This window comes from Prunus dulcis, chromosome 8 (assembly GCF_902201215.1).
Source record: "Prunus dulcis chromosome 8, ALMONDv2, whole genome shotgun sequence".
In the NCBI taxonomy this organism is placed as follows: Eukaryota; Viridiplantae; Streptophyta; class Magnoliopsida; order Rosales; family Rosaceae; genus Prunus; species Prunus dulcis.
Window position 1 is genome coordinate 2,026,515 of NC_047657.1, and position 17,506 is coordinate 2,044,020.

General features: G+C 37.0%; 2 protein-coding genes across 2 annotated transcripts; both read left to right on the forward strand.

Moving 5' to 3' along the window:
* Positions 1-10,729: 10,729 nt before the first annotated feature.
* Positions 10,730-12,170, forward strand: LOC117636853 (U-box domain-containing protein 28-like). Its single transcript, XM_034371557.1, has one exon. The coding sequence runs from the start codon at positions 10,818-10,820 to the stop codon at positions 12,051-12,053; it is 1,236 nt and encodes a 411-aa protein (XP_034227448.1). The 5' UTR covers positions 10,730-10,817; the 3' UTR covers positions 12,054-12,170.
* A 1,060-nt stretch (positions 12,171-13,230) lies between these two features.
* On the forward strand, positions 13,231-15,713 carry LOC117636852 (G-type lectin S-receptor-like serine/threonine-protein kinase LECRK1). The gene has a single exon (XM_034371556.1). It carries the CDS (start codon positions 13,267-13,269, stop codon positions 15,583-15,585), a length of 2,319 nt encoding a protein of 772 aa, XP_034227447.1. The 5' UTR covers positions 13,231-13,266; the 3' UTR covers positions 15,586-15,713.
* Positions 15,714-17,506: the final 1,793 nt, after the last annotated feature.

Here is a 17,506-nt window from a genome sequence, read left to right on the forward strand (position 1 = left end):
CGATCTGAGCAAAAAAAAAGTTCCACTTCTCGCTTCCAAACTTGCTGCCCCTTAATTGTTCTTTCGTGTGAATTTAACCGCAAGGTTTCGATTGCCTGTTTATACTCAAATGGTTGATAAACCCTAGTGACGATGTCAATTGACAGAGACTACTACTGGTTAGTGGGTAACCTAATTAATTATTGTTATAGGTAATTCAAACTGATTGTTGATGCGTTCCATGTAAAGTTTGTGATGAGAATGCTCAGGACGTATTGTGCTTTCATTTGTTCTCCTAAATTATATATTTAGTTGATTCCAAGCACTGGGTTTTTGCCCATCATGTGAGGAGAGACGTACTTACACATTTAAGTTTTATTCCTCGGTAGACTTGGCAAAGTGATCTTGTTTTGCGGGTCCGTATAACTCAATCTGAACATGACCCGTTGAGTGGAAAATTCTAAACATGAAGGAAACTTACAAAAATAATGGTTACACGACAAATTGTTTCACTCATTGAGAAATCTAATCATAATAAATCTAGATAAGCAGTGATGAACTTATTAAGGCGTAAGGAGGTGCAACTACACATTCTTTCGCCGGAAAAGTCATTGTAGGTGCTGTATATTGCACATTTGCTCATCCTAAGAGGTGCACTCTAGATGTTCGATGAAAAGCCTAAATAAATTCAGTCTGTTATTGCACTGTGCTACAGCTTAGCGCACTTAATTTTTTTAAAAATCCTGACTAAAATTGCACATTCGTTAAAAAATTTCTAGCTCTGTTAGTGTAGATAAGCTTCACTTGGTGTTTTGGGATCAAGTAATCCCTCCTCTGGCGAACCCAAATTGTACTATTTTTGCATGAAAAATGGCCCTACTTTTCTCCCAAAACAGGCACGTTAGATGTTCTTCTAGGCCAATGGAAAGTTGTAGCAGTTCCATTAAAGGAGGCCACTTGAAATTTAAAAATGAAATTCGGGGATCAAAAGAATACGAATCACATGCATCGTTTTTCATTTACATGGTCTTTTTTTGTTTTTTCTTTTTGAAGCATGCATGCATAATGAATTGAAATAGTAAAATCAAGTGAATTACATGCAAATGGCTCTGCATTGCACGACTGGCAGCACTTGATATATGTAATGTTTAATTATAACAATTGCAGGTGAGCCTACCTCCCATATGTGATCATTTTGATAACCTGCCGACACTGAAACTGACGCAGAAGCTGCTAACAGAACATCAGTGAGTGAAAAGTGGAAAAGCCAGCAGGGACCCCCCCTATTTCTTTAAGTTTTAACCAAACAAACTCTTTGAATTTCCCTCACCAAAATCCAAATATTTCTAATACTAAGTGCACAACCTTTGACCTCAAGACTTTTCTTTGACAATCACAGTTCTATTTTTTTATACAAGAGAAATCGGATGTATTGATAAATACTTTTAACTACTTGAGATATAAATTTCTTATAAATTATGCGATTATTTTTTATTTATTTAAATTCATAGTTATCACATGCTCGCTCTCCTCCCCCTTTCTCTCTCTATCCGAATGACCAGTTTGTTGAATTTAATGCAAGATGTGAAAAGACTTAACCAACTCTAGCTAGCAACGAACTTTTATGAGATGGTTGGTCAATTTACCCTCCCTCCAAAAACGCAGTCCAAGTTGGACTCTGTTATATATATATATATAATATACCTTCATGGATGGTGAGCATAAGAAGACTTTGTTTCGGTTACAGATTCATAAGAGACTTTAGCATCTGCTTCTTGCGGTTATATGATAGGCATTAATTAGAACAAAACTTACAGAAAAAGGAAAACAAAAGTCAAATTAAAGTGGATAGTCTCCAATCGTGTTTGAAAAAATGAAGCAAATAATGCAAAATAAGAAATGTGTATTCTTCTGATTTTGTTTTCTTCCCCATCTCCTTCTCAACACCTTCCCATCAGCACATTAAAAATAAAAATAAAATAGGTATGATTGTGCCTTTCACAAATCAAATGAATGACATAAAATATGAGATCATGACATGTCGCCCTAATAAATTTGAAGAGGACGTCCATCATCATTCCTGTCAATAGATTTTGGGTTTGCTCACACTCAATCTTAAGTACAGTACCAAGCTAGCAAGTTCATGATCACTGAGACGCAACTCCATAATCTTTACTTTTTCTGCATCAAACTTATGGAAGAAGACACAAATTCAAACTTGTTAAATTTGAATTAACGGCCGATTTTTTTGGTTCTTTTTTTCCTTACAAAACTTCCTGTTCATCATCAGCTGGATGAAAATTTACCCTTGCTCTTCCAAGAAGGAGACAAATCTATACCCAGAAACATTGAAACTTGCCATGCTAATTATAATAGCTTCTCATAAAATTAAGCTGCAACAAACAAAAATAACAAAAATTATGGAGAGATATATATATCCATCAACCCCATGTACATTGCCCATGACCAATATTGGTTCTGTGAGTTGAAGAAGAAATATGAGCAGCTACATCTACCTTTGTCTGTAGAAAGATTATATATTATATATATGTGTGTCTTCAAGGTGAGAGCTGTGATGAGCTTTGTAACCCAACACCATTGTGCTCCTTGGAAGGTCCAGATGGAGGGATTGGCGAAGCTTTTGGTAAGAATGCAAAAAAGCTACCCTCATGTGGATTGTGATCAGAGTTGGGCTTCATTACCTTGAAAACTTGACTCTGCAATGTTCTTGAGCTCTGAGTATGGCCGACCAGAAAGATGAGCAGCAGGAGTAACCGCAGCGCCACTACAAGTAGTATTTGATGATCATGTCTTTTGCCCATTTCCACCAGGCAGTTCAAAAAGCCTATATAGAATACAAGATGGAGCAAAATCGAGAAAGAGAGAAGGGGGTTTTGTCAAGCCCTGAAAAGTTCAAGGGAAGTAAGGTTAATAATGGATGGCACAAACTACAAAAAGAGATTATATATACTTAAATAGATATATATACATATAAACAAGTAAGCGGTTTAACTGAAGTTGTTGGGAGTATTTACCTCTGAGTCCGAAACTCTATCTTCGATTAACGGATATCAGGTATGTATATATAAATGAAAATGCAATGTTTGGGGTGTGAGTGAAGCCTGTGAACGTGAGATGAAATTGAGGTATAAAACAATGACGGAATGTGGAAACAAGAGGAAATAAATGCAGGGACTGAGTCATGTGCATTTAGATTTTGATTATGTATGTGGCTAGTGAGCAAAATTAAATAAGGTAACATGTAGTAATAGTCTTTGAACAAGGCAGAGCCTATCAAGAAAAAGCTTTCTTAAGAGCAATTGAACGGGTCTTTAGGGGGTGTGTTTCTGAGTCATCAAAGGTATTGATGGAACAAAAGGGGCAAAAAGGTATATGCTGGGGAAAGTAGAAAAATATATATATATAAAAACAAAAAAAACAAAAACAAGAGAGAGAAATTTGGGAGTGAAAAATGGAAGTGTATTAGATGGGTAGGTGAATGTGTGGGCCTCTATCGCAATTAATGGCCGACTAAGGAACTCAAAGTCTGAAACAGTTTCTGTTGTATCTTTGCACAATCTAGCTTTCCTATAATGTTATATATAAATTATCAACTATGATTCTATTTTCAATTGTGTTTCGGTCGGTTGCTCACAACTACCATTCATATATTTGAAAAATCTTCTAACTGTTGATGAAATGTGAGTCAAACATTTATTAGTGTGTAATTTATTTCTGTGAGGACTAAGAAGTGTTCACAAGTTTGTGTCCCTCCCTCCTCGGAGGATGGGGATGGTGAAGTAAATGCTGGTTATTTTATGTTGGGGGGTACAAAACAAAGCCAATTGGCCAGCCACAGGGGCTCACTTGAATCACTTTTGGGATTTTGGACAAAACTTAGACAGGGGCCTCATGTTGTGTTCTCAAGCAAGAAAAAGGGGTGAATCAAGTGGCCCCACTTGCTGTATAAGAATAAGAAGATGTTGGAGAGAGATGTGTAATCATGGAAAGCTGAATCTTGTGTGATTTTTCATTAAAGGGAGAGAGGGCTGTGTGTACCATGTACACCAGGACAATATGACGCCGAATATCCATAAATGATTAAACACAAGAAATATGTCCATTAACTCCAAGTCGTCATTAGATGATTCATAATGCTCCCAAGCTTGTGTGGTGATTTGAGATTAGATTATTGTGGTTCACCATAAGTAATTCATTAACCTATAATAGAATTTATTAGATTTCTCTCGTCTATCTTTTTTATCCCAAAATTATCATATAATACATTGTTATTATACGGGAATTCCTTATCTGTTATTTTCTGAAATTTCTTTGTGTGACTCAAATTGTAACACGTGATAACGACGAGGTTATGTTTTAAGGTATAACATCGTGAACGTTGCCGTATTATGGTGACATTGAAACATTTCTACATATTTCCTTTTCTTAATGGTAATCAAGAAAGTTGTTCTGTCCAATCGTAACCATTTTTGTTGAAACTAGGCATGACACAACCAAAATCCTACGTCATATTGTATCTATTAATCAATGGTCATCATGTCTGTGCTCGTTTTCAAAGAAACCTAACTCATTTTATGTACTTCTACCCACTCGACGTATAATTCCAAGTTTATAAGAAGTTATTTATACATATAGGAAGCATTAAATACAAGATCAAATGTTATTTTTTATTTTTTATTTTTTCCAAATCAAAAGTTATTTTTGATTCCTATATAGTTTGACACTTCAACTACTTTTAATCTTGTAGTTTCAATTTTGTCAATTTTGCATTATAGTTTTGTATTTGTCGCAATTCAAAGACAAGTTAGTATTCTTGTTAATTTCTTTAACGGTACAAGAGGCAATTTCGTCAAATTTGATGAATTTGGTCAAGGGCTTTGATTGAGGAGAACCAAACGGTGAGATAAGATAATTCTAATATAGAGCTTGAATTAGTGGTTGTTTTATGTTGTTCTTATCCACATGTCCAATATTCAACCACTAATTCCAATTTTTGAAGAACTCTAAACTCAAATGGCCAATTCCGAGCTCTAATATGAAATGGGGATAGTTTCAAACAAGATTTACGCTTAAGGATTTTGGGTTGACGAAATTGCCCCTTACATTGTCAAAGAAATTGACAAGAATACCAACTTGTCATTGAATTGCTATAAATACGAAACTACAATGGCAAAATTGAGAGAATTGAAAGTACACGGTCAAAAGTGATTGAAGTGCCAAATTATAGAAATCAAAAGTGACTTTTAGCCTGAATACAATTTATGAGAGTTTAGTTATTTATGGATTCAGCGAAGTATGGTTATCTTATGAAGGATGAAACTTTTCATAAGAGTGATTCTTCACAATTCCACATCATAAATATTGTTATCACTTATACTAAATCAATTAGTTGTCAGCATGAGTTTAGCAGCATGTAAATAACTTTTGGTGCGATTGTTAGTGTTTATTATTGGATTTTCTCATTAACAACATTTTTTGTGTGGGTAAATCCCCACCCAACATGCATCTATGATATAAACAGCATGCTGGTTGCTGCCCTTATTTAAAAAGGCAAATCCCATAAACAAATTTGCCTTAATATGACCTTATAAATGCCACCACTTTGCCCACTTCCTTGGGAAAAAAACAAGAAACTTGTTTCAAACAACATAAGTTCTTAATTGAGTAATTACAAGCAAACATGGTAACATCTAGTGAAAAAGGATATTGATTTACAGATTAGAGGTCTTAGATTCAAATCACCACGACATCATAGGTTTGTGTATGTGTGAGAAATCCCCCTTCAATATAGACTCTAGTTTAGATTATCGCTCTTGTACTAAAAAAAAGGAGTAATTACAATTATTACATATCTCCCATTTTTTTCATCACATTTCCAAATTGGTAAATGAAACAAAAAAGAGGCCACTGGCCAATACAATAAATAAAAGGACCAAAAGAAAACTATATCTATAGATTATGATGTAATAATACACTATCATCTAACCAATCTTCACAATGACCCCTTCTCGTGTGACATTTTTGGTTCTTAAACAAGTGGAAAGAGTTAAATGAGTTATTAAAATTAATAAAAAAATATATGGAATTTTTTTAAATACTGGAATTTTGGTTTTGATTACTTATGAACAGAGACTCAGCCAGGAAAAAAAAAAAAAAAAAAAAAACGAACGAAGATTGATCGTGCCAAATGATCCTACTACGTACTCTTATGAATTGCAGTGAGTTGTCTGTCTAGCTAGCTGCTTTGGCATGCTTGAAGCTTCATTTGCACCATTTATGGGTAGAGAATCCCTCCTCAAAAGAAGATCACACGAAAAGGGGGTCATCAATCATCCTCGTTTAGATGTACATCATAGATGGATATAGTTCTCTTTTGGTACTTTTTGTGCTTTGAGTTTTGATGTGTTTGTTAAATATTTGATAACCGTACACAAGTTCCTTAATCCATGTCCAATGCATGAGTTTTAAACCCCAAATTTAAGATTTCGGCTCGAATATCATCCCCATCATGTACGCAATCATTTGGGTTTCACAACAGTTCAGGCCAAATAATATACCTCTTTTCGAACTGTCTTAAATGGTGGATCACACGATTTTGAGGCCCAAAGCCAATCGAGATGGATGGTCTCAAAGTTTGAGAGTGTAGAATTAGGGTAAAAAACTATTTAAGACCTCGTATATAGATGAATAGTTGTATTTGACAGCGAAAATTTGGTTTTGAAACCCTTGGTATTTGGAGGAAAAAAATCTTGTACTAATTGGTTTGCTTGAACATCAATTTTTTGTAAGAACAAAAAAATTCTAACATGTCCTGAGCTGCAACTGTACATTAAAAAAAAAATTAAAATGTACTCCAAGAATGTCATGATGTTTTTGTTGAACAAATGTGATTGAATTTTACCTATGCTTGGACTAAAAACGAATATCATCAAAATGTCTCATGTTTACTTGATTGCATGCAGGTATTCGGGTTTCTTAACGAGGAAGCTTCTTCAATGACATTGAAAGTAAAAGAAATATCATGGTTAGGTTTTGACTTTGATAAAACAAAAAACAAAAAGAAGGAAAATAAAGGTTTCTTGTATTACTTACTCATCCGTTTCTTATATATCTCATGTAAAGAAAGTCAAAGGTACAAAAACGTGTTCAATTATTGAATTGCATTCGTTGATAAGATGATTTCACTCATATGTCCTGGATGTTTGAGATTGACAAACAAATATGATGACTAATTTAAAAAATCTAAATGTTCTAGGATTATGTGGTTAGAATATAGGGAAAAAAGGGAGGTTTCTTAAGATGCTTTTCAAACCACACGAATGTAAGAGCACTTTCAGCGGGAGGCCTCAGTCCTGGCAAGAGGCCTCCCAAGCTCCTATTCGTGTTACCAGCTCAAGTCTTGTCAAGACAAGAGCTGGGCATCACTAACCTAGGCAAGCTCAAAGGCAAGACTTGCTTGGACTGTTGTTATCTAGACAAGCTGACCTAATGCTGAAGTCAACAGTCAATTTAAATAACAAAAAAATTGAAAAAAACAGTAAAAAAGAATCAATAATTTCATAATTTTTTAAATAAATACATAGCCATATTCTTTACTTTCCATACCAAAACTCTAGATAAATTCCTTTCCTCATATCTCATGTGAATAATAGTTGCCATGATAATAGGTGAAAATGCTCTTAATAGTAAGTTGCTCTTGAGTCATGGCCTAGTCTCATTTGGTGGTTCAGTTTGGACTAATTCATTTCAATTAAATTGACTTAATGTTTTGGCGTAGTTTGGTGACTCAAGACTAAACTATTTAAATTAAATTGAACTTCTAAATATTGAGATTAAACTTCTTAAATTGAACAAAAGTCCAATATATTGTGTCTTATAAGTCCCACTTAAATAGGTGGAAGGCATGTTTAAACTCAATTCCAATCCGAAATATTTGATGCGGATGGAGAAGGATCCTAACTTGACTCACTTCTCTGATCGGACAGTTAAATTTGCACAATTACTTGGGCCTTCTAGGCGGGGGCCTCAGAAATTAAGATCAGATCTTCCACAAATAATATGTGGGACTTTGCAGCCCAAACCTCATGGCTCTAATTAAGTGAATAATTTCTCCATAGAGCAGTGCCTTGGTTCTTTCTTTGTGCTGAAGTGATCAGTCACTTCACCATTCAAGACAATAATCTTTGATAATTAATTGATTGATCTACACAAGCCATGATCAATTAAAAACGCACACCCTCCTTGATGGAAAATCCAATTCACTCAGTTTTCCCAACCATTTATTTTTTTTAGGTTTTTTCCCCTCTAGGCATTATATACTAATTCAAGAGTTCTTGGGCAAGCAAGATCATACATACATAGTAATATGTGTGGGTGCCTGGGACAAAGCTTATTTGATTTGGACAAATTGACTGATTAAGTAGTAATTTATGTGTCGGGGAATGAGATTAGCCTCGCATCGGATAGGAGACAAGATATTATAAGATGTATATTATTATTAGGACTTTTTGAGATAAAACTCGACATCGTATTATTCAGCCGGATTCCCCGATTAATTAGTAAATTAATCAAATCGATTGGTTGTAATTATATATATATATTTTTTAAAAGGGGTTAGTAGCAGTAGTCATGAATAAGTAAATAAAAGCATAAATTATTGAAAATTATGTTGCGGAGAAGTTGAACTTAAAATAGCACAGAAGAAATATATAATTGCTAGTAAATAGAGGTAGGAGCAAACATGGAGTTTGACATTAATTCATGAAATGAAAATGGTAGGTTCATCAGTCTTCTTCCTGGCTAACTAATTAAGTTGTATTAATTCTAATTAACAAGAGTTAAGTAGCTAGGTCCCTTCCATCAGTCTCACCTACTACTATAAAGTTAATTTCAACAATTATAAATTATATATTTGTTCTTTTAGTCTTTTAATTCATCCTCATTAAACATCACACATAGATTGATATGAATTGTTTTGTGACAATAGATATCAGAAACCAAAGAACATTGGTGATAGTCTAAATTATAAGAGAGACGAGATCACTGGTCTGCAAGTCAAAGTTCTTTTCACTAGAGTAAATCCCATTAACGAAGATTAATGATTGTCAAATGACAAAAATCGAGAACTGAATTAGTCCAAGTTAGAACTTTTTTTTCTTCTTCCATCTACTTGATTTGATTCAATTCAGCAATTTACCGATTCAAATGCCGACCCATATAGAATTCTATGATACACCCATACTCTCAGTCAATATTGTCTGTTCTCACCGAGTCAATTTGTACAATGTGACAAACACATTGCTCATGGGAAAGGCCCCTCTACTAAGAAATAAAGTCAACACCAGATTCAACTTATTTGAATTATTATTATTATTATTATTATTATTCATACTTAAACAATATCAATATGATATTGACAATAGTCTTCAAGTGCAAGTGGCTGTCTGTGAATGTCGTGTAGCCTTCCTCTTCTGCCTTTAGACTAATAATCTGTCAATTTGAATTTTTGAACCCAATTAATAATATAATCTAGACTTTTTTTAAAAAAAAAGAAAAGAAAAAAGAAAAGAAAAAGTGAGGCATAGTCTTTGGTCTTATCGCCTCATAAGTCAGAAGAGGAGACCCAGAGAGCACTCAATAAATATTCATATTAGGCGGAAGGCGGGGAAGAAAATTCAAAGCTCCATGCGACGTACGTCTTCAGTCTTTTTGTACATCCCGTGTGTTCACACGTCGACGGACTGGACCCCACACCATACACACAAGAGCCACTGCTTGCTTGTCTTTTGGGTCTTTGACTAGAAACACGTTTAAAATGTAAAACTAATCACGCAATTACATTCACAGATATTTCCACCTCTATTTCTTTTTTTCTTCTTCTTTTTTTTTTTTTTTTTTTCTATGACACCTGAAAATGTTACCCAAATCGTACTAGCATCTTATGTTTTCATGTTTAGTTAAGCCCAGATCTTTTCTGACCCAAAGAAAAAAGTTGATAATAATTTTCAAATGGAGAAGTTATATAAATTTTAAAAAAAATCTTTAACTGATAATTCTGTTACAAACTCAGTTTGAATCTAGTGATATTTATCTTTTTAATGTTGACGGAGGATCTCTAAAAGTCGAATCACACCTCCCCTATTGATTAGAATAATATAATCCTATCATTTTTGTTCACTCATATAATTTTCTTAATAAATTAGAATATGGATTTTATTAAAGAAATTTCCTTTGTTGTCCTCAAGTACTTTTGGATATGCGTACAAAGAAATAAGTAAGTAATCCATTGTGAAAGAAATGAACTAAAACCCTTTATAACTATTATTAAAATTAGGGTTTGGCTCCATTTTTAATATGATTATAAAGACAATTTTACTCGGATAAATATTGTGTTATAATATTTAGAAGTAATTCTGAAAATCAATAATCACTTTAAGTAGTATTAAGTAATTTTATGACGAAACACACATAAGGTGCTTCTTTCCATAATCGATTAAAATCGCTAAAAATAATTATAGAGAGAAGTTCATTTAAAAAATGAAAAAACGTCATGGGCATTATTGGAATTTCACCGCCCATTAACTGTATTTTCCCATGCAAGCTATTTTACGCGCAAACAAACCCAACCAACAGTAAGGCCTTAACTAAGCAACAGGCCCACATTTGACCAACGACCACTTGGACACACCAAGTCAAAACGACAACGTCACCTTCGTCTTCAAAAACACCTCCCAAGTTGCACTTTCTTCCAAAACTCAAAGCTCTCTGTGACTCTCTGAGCTCTGAGCAGCAAAAGACCAACCAGCGAACTTCAGAAAATGGTGAGGGACGAACTGTACATAACCGTACCGAACCTCTTCCGGTGCCCAATCTCAATGGACGTGATGAGGTCTCCCGTAAGCCTCAGCACCGGCGTCACATACGAGCGCACCAGCATCCAGCACTGGCTCGAATCCGGCCACGACACCTGTCCCGCCACCATGCAAATCCTCCAGTCCAAGGACTTCGTCCCCAACCTCACTCTCCGCCGTCTGATCAACCTCTGGGCCCAATCCCACGGCCCCGCCTCGCCGGCCTCACCTCCTTCTCTCTCATCCCAACAGCTCACCTCCCTCGTCCAGTATCTCGAAACGGAGAACGAGAAATTCAACCAGAGTCTACTCCACTCGTTGTCGAAGATGGTCGATTTCGCGAAAGCCGGTGACGAGAACCGGAAGTTTTTGGCGAATTTCAACGGTTTCGTTCCCGCCATTGTTGGGGTTCTGAACAGAGAAGGCGTCGAAATCGAGGTTCTCGAATCGGTAATTAGGGTTTTGGATTTGATATTGCCTCAAAATGGAGTCAAAGAACAATTGCGCCAATTGCTTACGAAAAGCAACCGAAATTGCCTCTCTTCGATTCGATTGCTGTTGCAGAAAGGCAGCCTGAGCTCGAAGATCGAATCCGCCAGGGTTCTGGATTCGATCGCGCTCGAGGCCGAGTCGAAACGATTAATCGCAGAGAAAGAAGGCTTATTGTCCGTACTAAACGATCTATTGAGCTCAGAAACCGATCAGAACCTACACGGCGTCGTTTTCTCATGCTTAGCATCCGTGTCAGTGACTCGTACAGTTAAAGCGGAACTCGTCCGGTTCGGACTCGTCCGAGTCATCACAACAACGCTCTTAAACCCCGACACTACCATCTGGCTAGCGGAAAAGTGTTTAAAGCTTTTGTCCACGATTGCCACGTGTGCGGAGGGCCGGTCCGCGATAAGCGAGGAGGAGAAATGCGCAGCCGCAGTGGCGGAGAGGCTGATGAAGGTGTCACGGTCGGCGACGGAGGACGGCTTGGCGGTGTTGTGGAGTGTGTGTTGCATGTTGGGGGATAAGAGGGCTAGAGAGAGTGTGATGAGGAGCAATGGGGCGGCAAAGGTGTTGTTGGTGATGCAAAGTGGATATGGGGAGGGGAATTTTGTGAGGAGGATGTGTGGGGATTTGATTAAAGTTTTGAGTGTTGGGTTGGGGTTGGGGTTGAGCTACGACACCAAAACTTTACATATCATGCCTTGTTGAAAATGTTGTTGATTGTATTGTATTGGGAACTTTTACTTGATGATTTGGATCATTTTTTCGGATTGTGGATTGGATGGGAAAATTAATACAAGAAAAGGGAAATTCTTTTTGTTCTTTTGTTTAAATCTTTCATCTGCTTTTTTTGTCATTGATGTTGGGAAAATGAGATCATGTTCTATGATTGCTAGTTTTTTGGGGGATTGTGAATGTGCAATGAGTTGATTTAGATGGCTTCTATCTAGTTGTAAAGGAGCAAAGTTGGCAAGTGGCAAATGATTTAACAGAAACTTACAAGTGCTACAAACAATCGAAGGATAAAGACATTTTGTTAATCTCATATCAATGTCCACTTCTTTCCTTTCTTTTTCTGTTTCAGAAAGTTTTTTCATGATGAATTGGGTTCCTTTTTTAAAAAAATTCAAAATTTTTTTGTTGAGGAAATGATCATATTGGATTCAATCACTAGAACAAGAATCTGAAAAAGGAAGACTAATAAAGATTTAGGACAAGAATCCTTGTTTGTATTTCGGGTTCTCAAGGAGTAATTATGGAATACTACGATAATATGACAATGTGGTAAATTTTGTACAGGTGTTTTAATAATTTGTGAGATATGTTTACCAAAAATCGAGTAGGGCGAATAAATAGTGCTTTGCTTCTTTTCTGGGGTGAGCTAAAAAGATAAAAATTAAAAAAGCATTTTGTTAGATGAAATTTCAATTTCTTTCCGTCACACACTTGATTTCTGGAAAATGTTGTTTCAATGGTGGAAGAATTAGGTACACGTATCAGGACCCAAATTTCAAACACCAGCAGTCATGGTAAACAAAATACGACCATTACAGGTTTTGAATTGTTCAACAGAAATAAACTGCACGGCACCCTTTGTTCAACAAGTTTGACCTTATTTTCGTCTTACTTAGAAAACTAAAACAAATTGAAGTTGAAGTTGAATCTCACCATCCAGAGTCAACCATCACCAAAGACATTTTTCTTCTTGGAAAACAGGAACTAATTTCTGGTCTCCACTCTCTTTGGAGACTTTTAATTTAAAAGACTTGGAATTTTGACTTGGTGGAATGGAAATATTTCCCACTTCCTTTGATTGAGGCCTTGAAGTTGATAAATGCAAGATACATACTTCGCTATCTTGCAAATTCAAATTATATGAGAAAAATAAGCCTCTCCAAAGAACAAGAAAAAACTTCAACCAATGTCTGCAACTTTTCTATTTCTTCTTCCATTTACTATATTCTCTATTTTTGCGGCCGCTCAACCAGGAACTTCCAACATTAGCTTGGGCTCTTCTCTCTATCCCAATAACTCACAATGGTTATCGAATTCAGGCCAGTTTGCCTTCGGCTTCTACAGAGAAGGCAATGACTTGGCCATAGGCATATGGTTTGAGAAAATCCAGCCACAAACAATCATATGGACAGCAAACCGGGATGTCAAGTTGCCAAGCTCCGAAGATGTTAAATTGCATTTGAGTGGTGAAGGAATTAGTGTCATCTTACAAGATAAACAAGGCTTATCACCACTCATTTCAAATATTACTGAGTCTGTTGCATGGGCTTCCATGCTTGATTCTGGTAACTTTGTCCTCTACAACTCAAATGCAAAGATCATTTGGCAGAGTTTTGATGCTCCAACGGATACCATCTTATCTGGTCAGCGTCTGTTGGCTGGGAGGAATCTTGTCTCTAGCATCTCTGCCACGAATCACGCGACGGGAAGGTTTCAACTTTCCATGCAGCATGATGGGAACCTGGTGCTGTACCCAGTGAATCCAATTTCAACAACAGGTCAGTATGCTTACTGGATTACTGGGACATATACAGCTGGGGACAAAGTGTCTCTAAACCTTGATCACAATGGACAGCTATATCTTCTCAATTCCACTGGTTTCTATATACAGAATATTACTAATCAGACACAGCTGTCTGACAACCATGTATACCGTCTAACGATTGACTCTGATGGAATACTTCGGTTGTATTCCCATAGTTTGACTCAGAATGATTCATGGTCAATTGAGTATTCATCATCTTCTAATAAGTGTGATCCTCTGGGCCTCTGTGGCTTAAATGCATATTGTGTTCCCATAGAGGAGGATCCCCCTTGTTTATGTCTTCCCGGTTATGTTTTCATTGATCAAGGCCAAAAGGATTTAGGTTGCAGGAGGAACTTCAGTATGGTTGATTGCGCGAACAAGAATGAAACTAGATATTCCATTACTGATCTTGATGGCCTTGAATGGGAAGACAACTCGTATTCTGTTCTCACATTGAATGAGACTGCTTGTAAAGAGGATTGCTTGAGAGATTGTGACTGTGAAGGTGCAGTATACAAGGACAATACGTGCAGAAAACAGAGGTTTCCGCTAGGATATGGAAGAACTGATGAAACTGCTTCAACCCTAGTCAAAATTGGCATTGAGAGTTCAGGGACAAAAACTGTGAGCAAGGGAAGAAACAAACAACTTCAAACAGACATCATTATTAGCAGTGTTGCAATGTTAACTTTTTCACTTATTATTCTAGCAATTACTGGTGTTGTTATTTATAGATATCGTGTTTTGGGGTACAAAAAGATTCATTCAGCAAATGGCTGGTTCTTTGAAGATGTCACTCTTCGATCGTATACATATGTTGAGCTTGAAAAAGCAACCAAAGGTTTCACTGATGAAGTGGGCAAAGGAGCTTTTGGGACAGTTTATAAAGGGATATCAAATGGCAGGAGAGTAGTGGCGATCAAGAAACTAGAGAAAGTGGTGGGTGAAGGAGAGCGAGAATTTCAAAATGAGGTGAATGCAATTGGGAGGACCCATCACAAAAACCTGGTTAAATTGCTTGGCTACTGTCATGATGGATCAAACAGGCTTTTAGTTTATGAGTACATGACCAATGGCTCACTTGCAGATTTCATTTTCAGATCTGATGGAAGGCCAGCTTGGGAGGAAAGAACGGGTATAGTTCTCAATGTAGCTCAAGGCATACTTTATCTACATGAAGAGTGTGAGACACAGATCATCCACTGTGACATCAAACCTGAAAATATACTAATGAGTGAGCAAAAATGCGCAAAACTTGCGGATTTTGGATTGGCCAAGCTGCTCAAATCTGAGCAAACCAGGACACATACTGGGTTCAGAGGAACCCGGGGGTATGTTGCACCGGAGTGGCATAGAAACATGCCGATAACAGTGAAAGCAGATGTATATAGCTTTGGGGTTGTGTTGTTGGAGATCATATGTTGTAGAAGAAGTGTGAATATGGACATTCCTGAGGATGAAGTTGTTCTTGAGAACTGGGTGTACCATTGTTTGGAGGCCGACGAATTGCATAAGCTAGTGCAGGATGAAGAAGTGGACAAGACTCAACTTGGGAGGATGATCAAGATAGGACTTTGGTGCATCCAAGATGAGCCATCATTGCGCCCATCGATGAAGAAGGTGGTACTGATGCTGGAAGGGACAGTAGAAATACCAGCCCCTCCAAATCCTGACTCATTTTTCAGTTCCAGAAGTTGAGCGAGCCTTGCACTTAATTAGACAGCAGTCACAACACCCAAAGTTTTTGTGGCCAATTGAGTGGTTAACTGATTAGTAAATTGCAGACTATATCCTATTGATTAGCAAAATTTATTCTTATTTTTAAATTGCGGACTCAGTTTAGATGCAAGATTTAATCACAAAACAATTATGTAAAAAATAAAGACTAATTGAAATTCAGATCAAATTTCATGGAGCAAACAACCAGCCACGCAAATTACAAATTACGACGACATGGATTTCTAGTTTCTACCCCAACTAAGATCATGGTTGGTTTCTTTTTTGCAATTACATGTTAATTTTCTTAGAAGATGCTACTAAACTATCCCTAAAAAGTAACAGGACCCATCAGTACAAACTCTGCTAATTGCAACCCAAGATGGCACAGAGGCTGATTGTCTATAGCCAGCACTCTAAGGCCCAACTTGACAACACTAAATTCCAGAATTGAGCTATTCTACTGCAGACCATCAGGAGCTCAAGAAGATAAAGACTTTGCAGAATGCAGCCGTCTTAATTTAGTGATTGTAATTACTATGAAATTATGAGTCTTTAAAAAGAAAAGAATTCTAAATCTTGCCCAGATGAGGCCTCTGCTGTGTAACAAGGCTGTGTGTGGATTCATCTTTTGATCAAGCTGCTGCTGCTGCACTACCATGTTTGCATCTAACTAGGTTGTCATGCTAATAACTTCGAAATGGACTTATTTGCTTCCATTTCATTTCATTTCAGTCGGTTCGTTCAGTTTATCGGTTTTTATGCCCACTCCTAATTGGGAACATAGCGTTGGGGAAGTAGATGTGTGGAAATGGTGAAACTTTTTTGATAGTTTTGACAAAGGATTTGGGAAATGGGTCGTTTGCTTTGGGCAGAGTGTGTGCATTGATTTGAATTGCCTGTACCTACATGCAGATTACTCTGTAAGTGTCCAGCCAATGGATATTGACTGTACCCGCTTAGGTGGGTGTCTGGCCATTGATTTTCCTATACCTGCATTGAGATCACTTTACAGGTGTCCGCCCAGTTCCCCAGCCACCAGCTCAATTTGTCTACACAGGTGGTTGGTTAGTTTCCCCATTCCCCTGTTGCCTTCAATGTATTGCCTGTACCTACATCGAGATTACTATGTAGGTGTCTGGCCAGTGATTTGCCTGTACCTGTATTGAGATCACTTTGCAGGTGTCCGACCAGTTCCCCAGCCACCTGCCCGATTTGTCTACACAGGTGGTTGGTTAGTTTCCCCATTCCCCAGTTACTCTCAGTGTATTGCCTGTACCTACATCGAGATTACTCTATAGGTGTCCGGCCAGTAATTTGCCTGTACCTGCATTGAGATCACTTTGCAGGTGTCTGGCCAATTCCCCAGCCACCTGCCCGATTTGTCTACACATGTGGTTGGCTAGTTTCCCCCATTCCTCGGTTGCCTTCGAATAATGTATTGGTTACCTTCGGATAGTATATTCGTTGCCTTCGGAAAGAATGATATTGTTGCCTTCTGAAAGTATACCGGTTGCCTTCGGAAAATATAAAAGTTGCCTTCGAATGAAACTATGTGTTCCATATATCCTTCGTGGGTGATAGCAGGATATGCATTATGGTTTTATGTAGAAGGTTTGATTTGAGAGTTATGAATTTTAGATGTGGTTTATGTTGTAATATTAAATTAAAGAATTTAAGAGTCGGGTTACAAACGTAAGATTGTTTCAACATTTTATTATATTTAAGGAATTGTGATTTTTGTTGTTGAAAGAACTACGTGTGGCTTGATCCCTCAGTAAGGGTACGTAGGCAGCCTAGGGTGGTGCCTAGGTGTAGCCGCGGACTAAACGTTATTTATGTTTGAATTTATTATTTGTATGGGCTTTATTGGTGGTTTTGCTTCGGATTATTTGAAGGCCGG

Coding starts and splice junctions, on each gene's coding strand:
- LOC117636853 (XM_034371557.1), top strand. CDS start 10,818: ATGGTGAGGGACGAACTGTACATAACCGTACCGAACCTCTTCCGGTGC.
- LOC117636852 (XM_034371556.1), top strand. CDS start 13,267: ATGTCTGCAACTTTTCTATTTCTTCTTCCATTTACTATATTCTCTATT.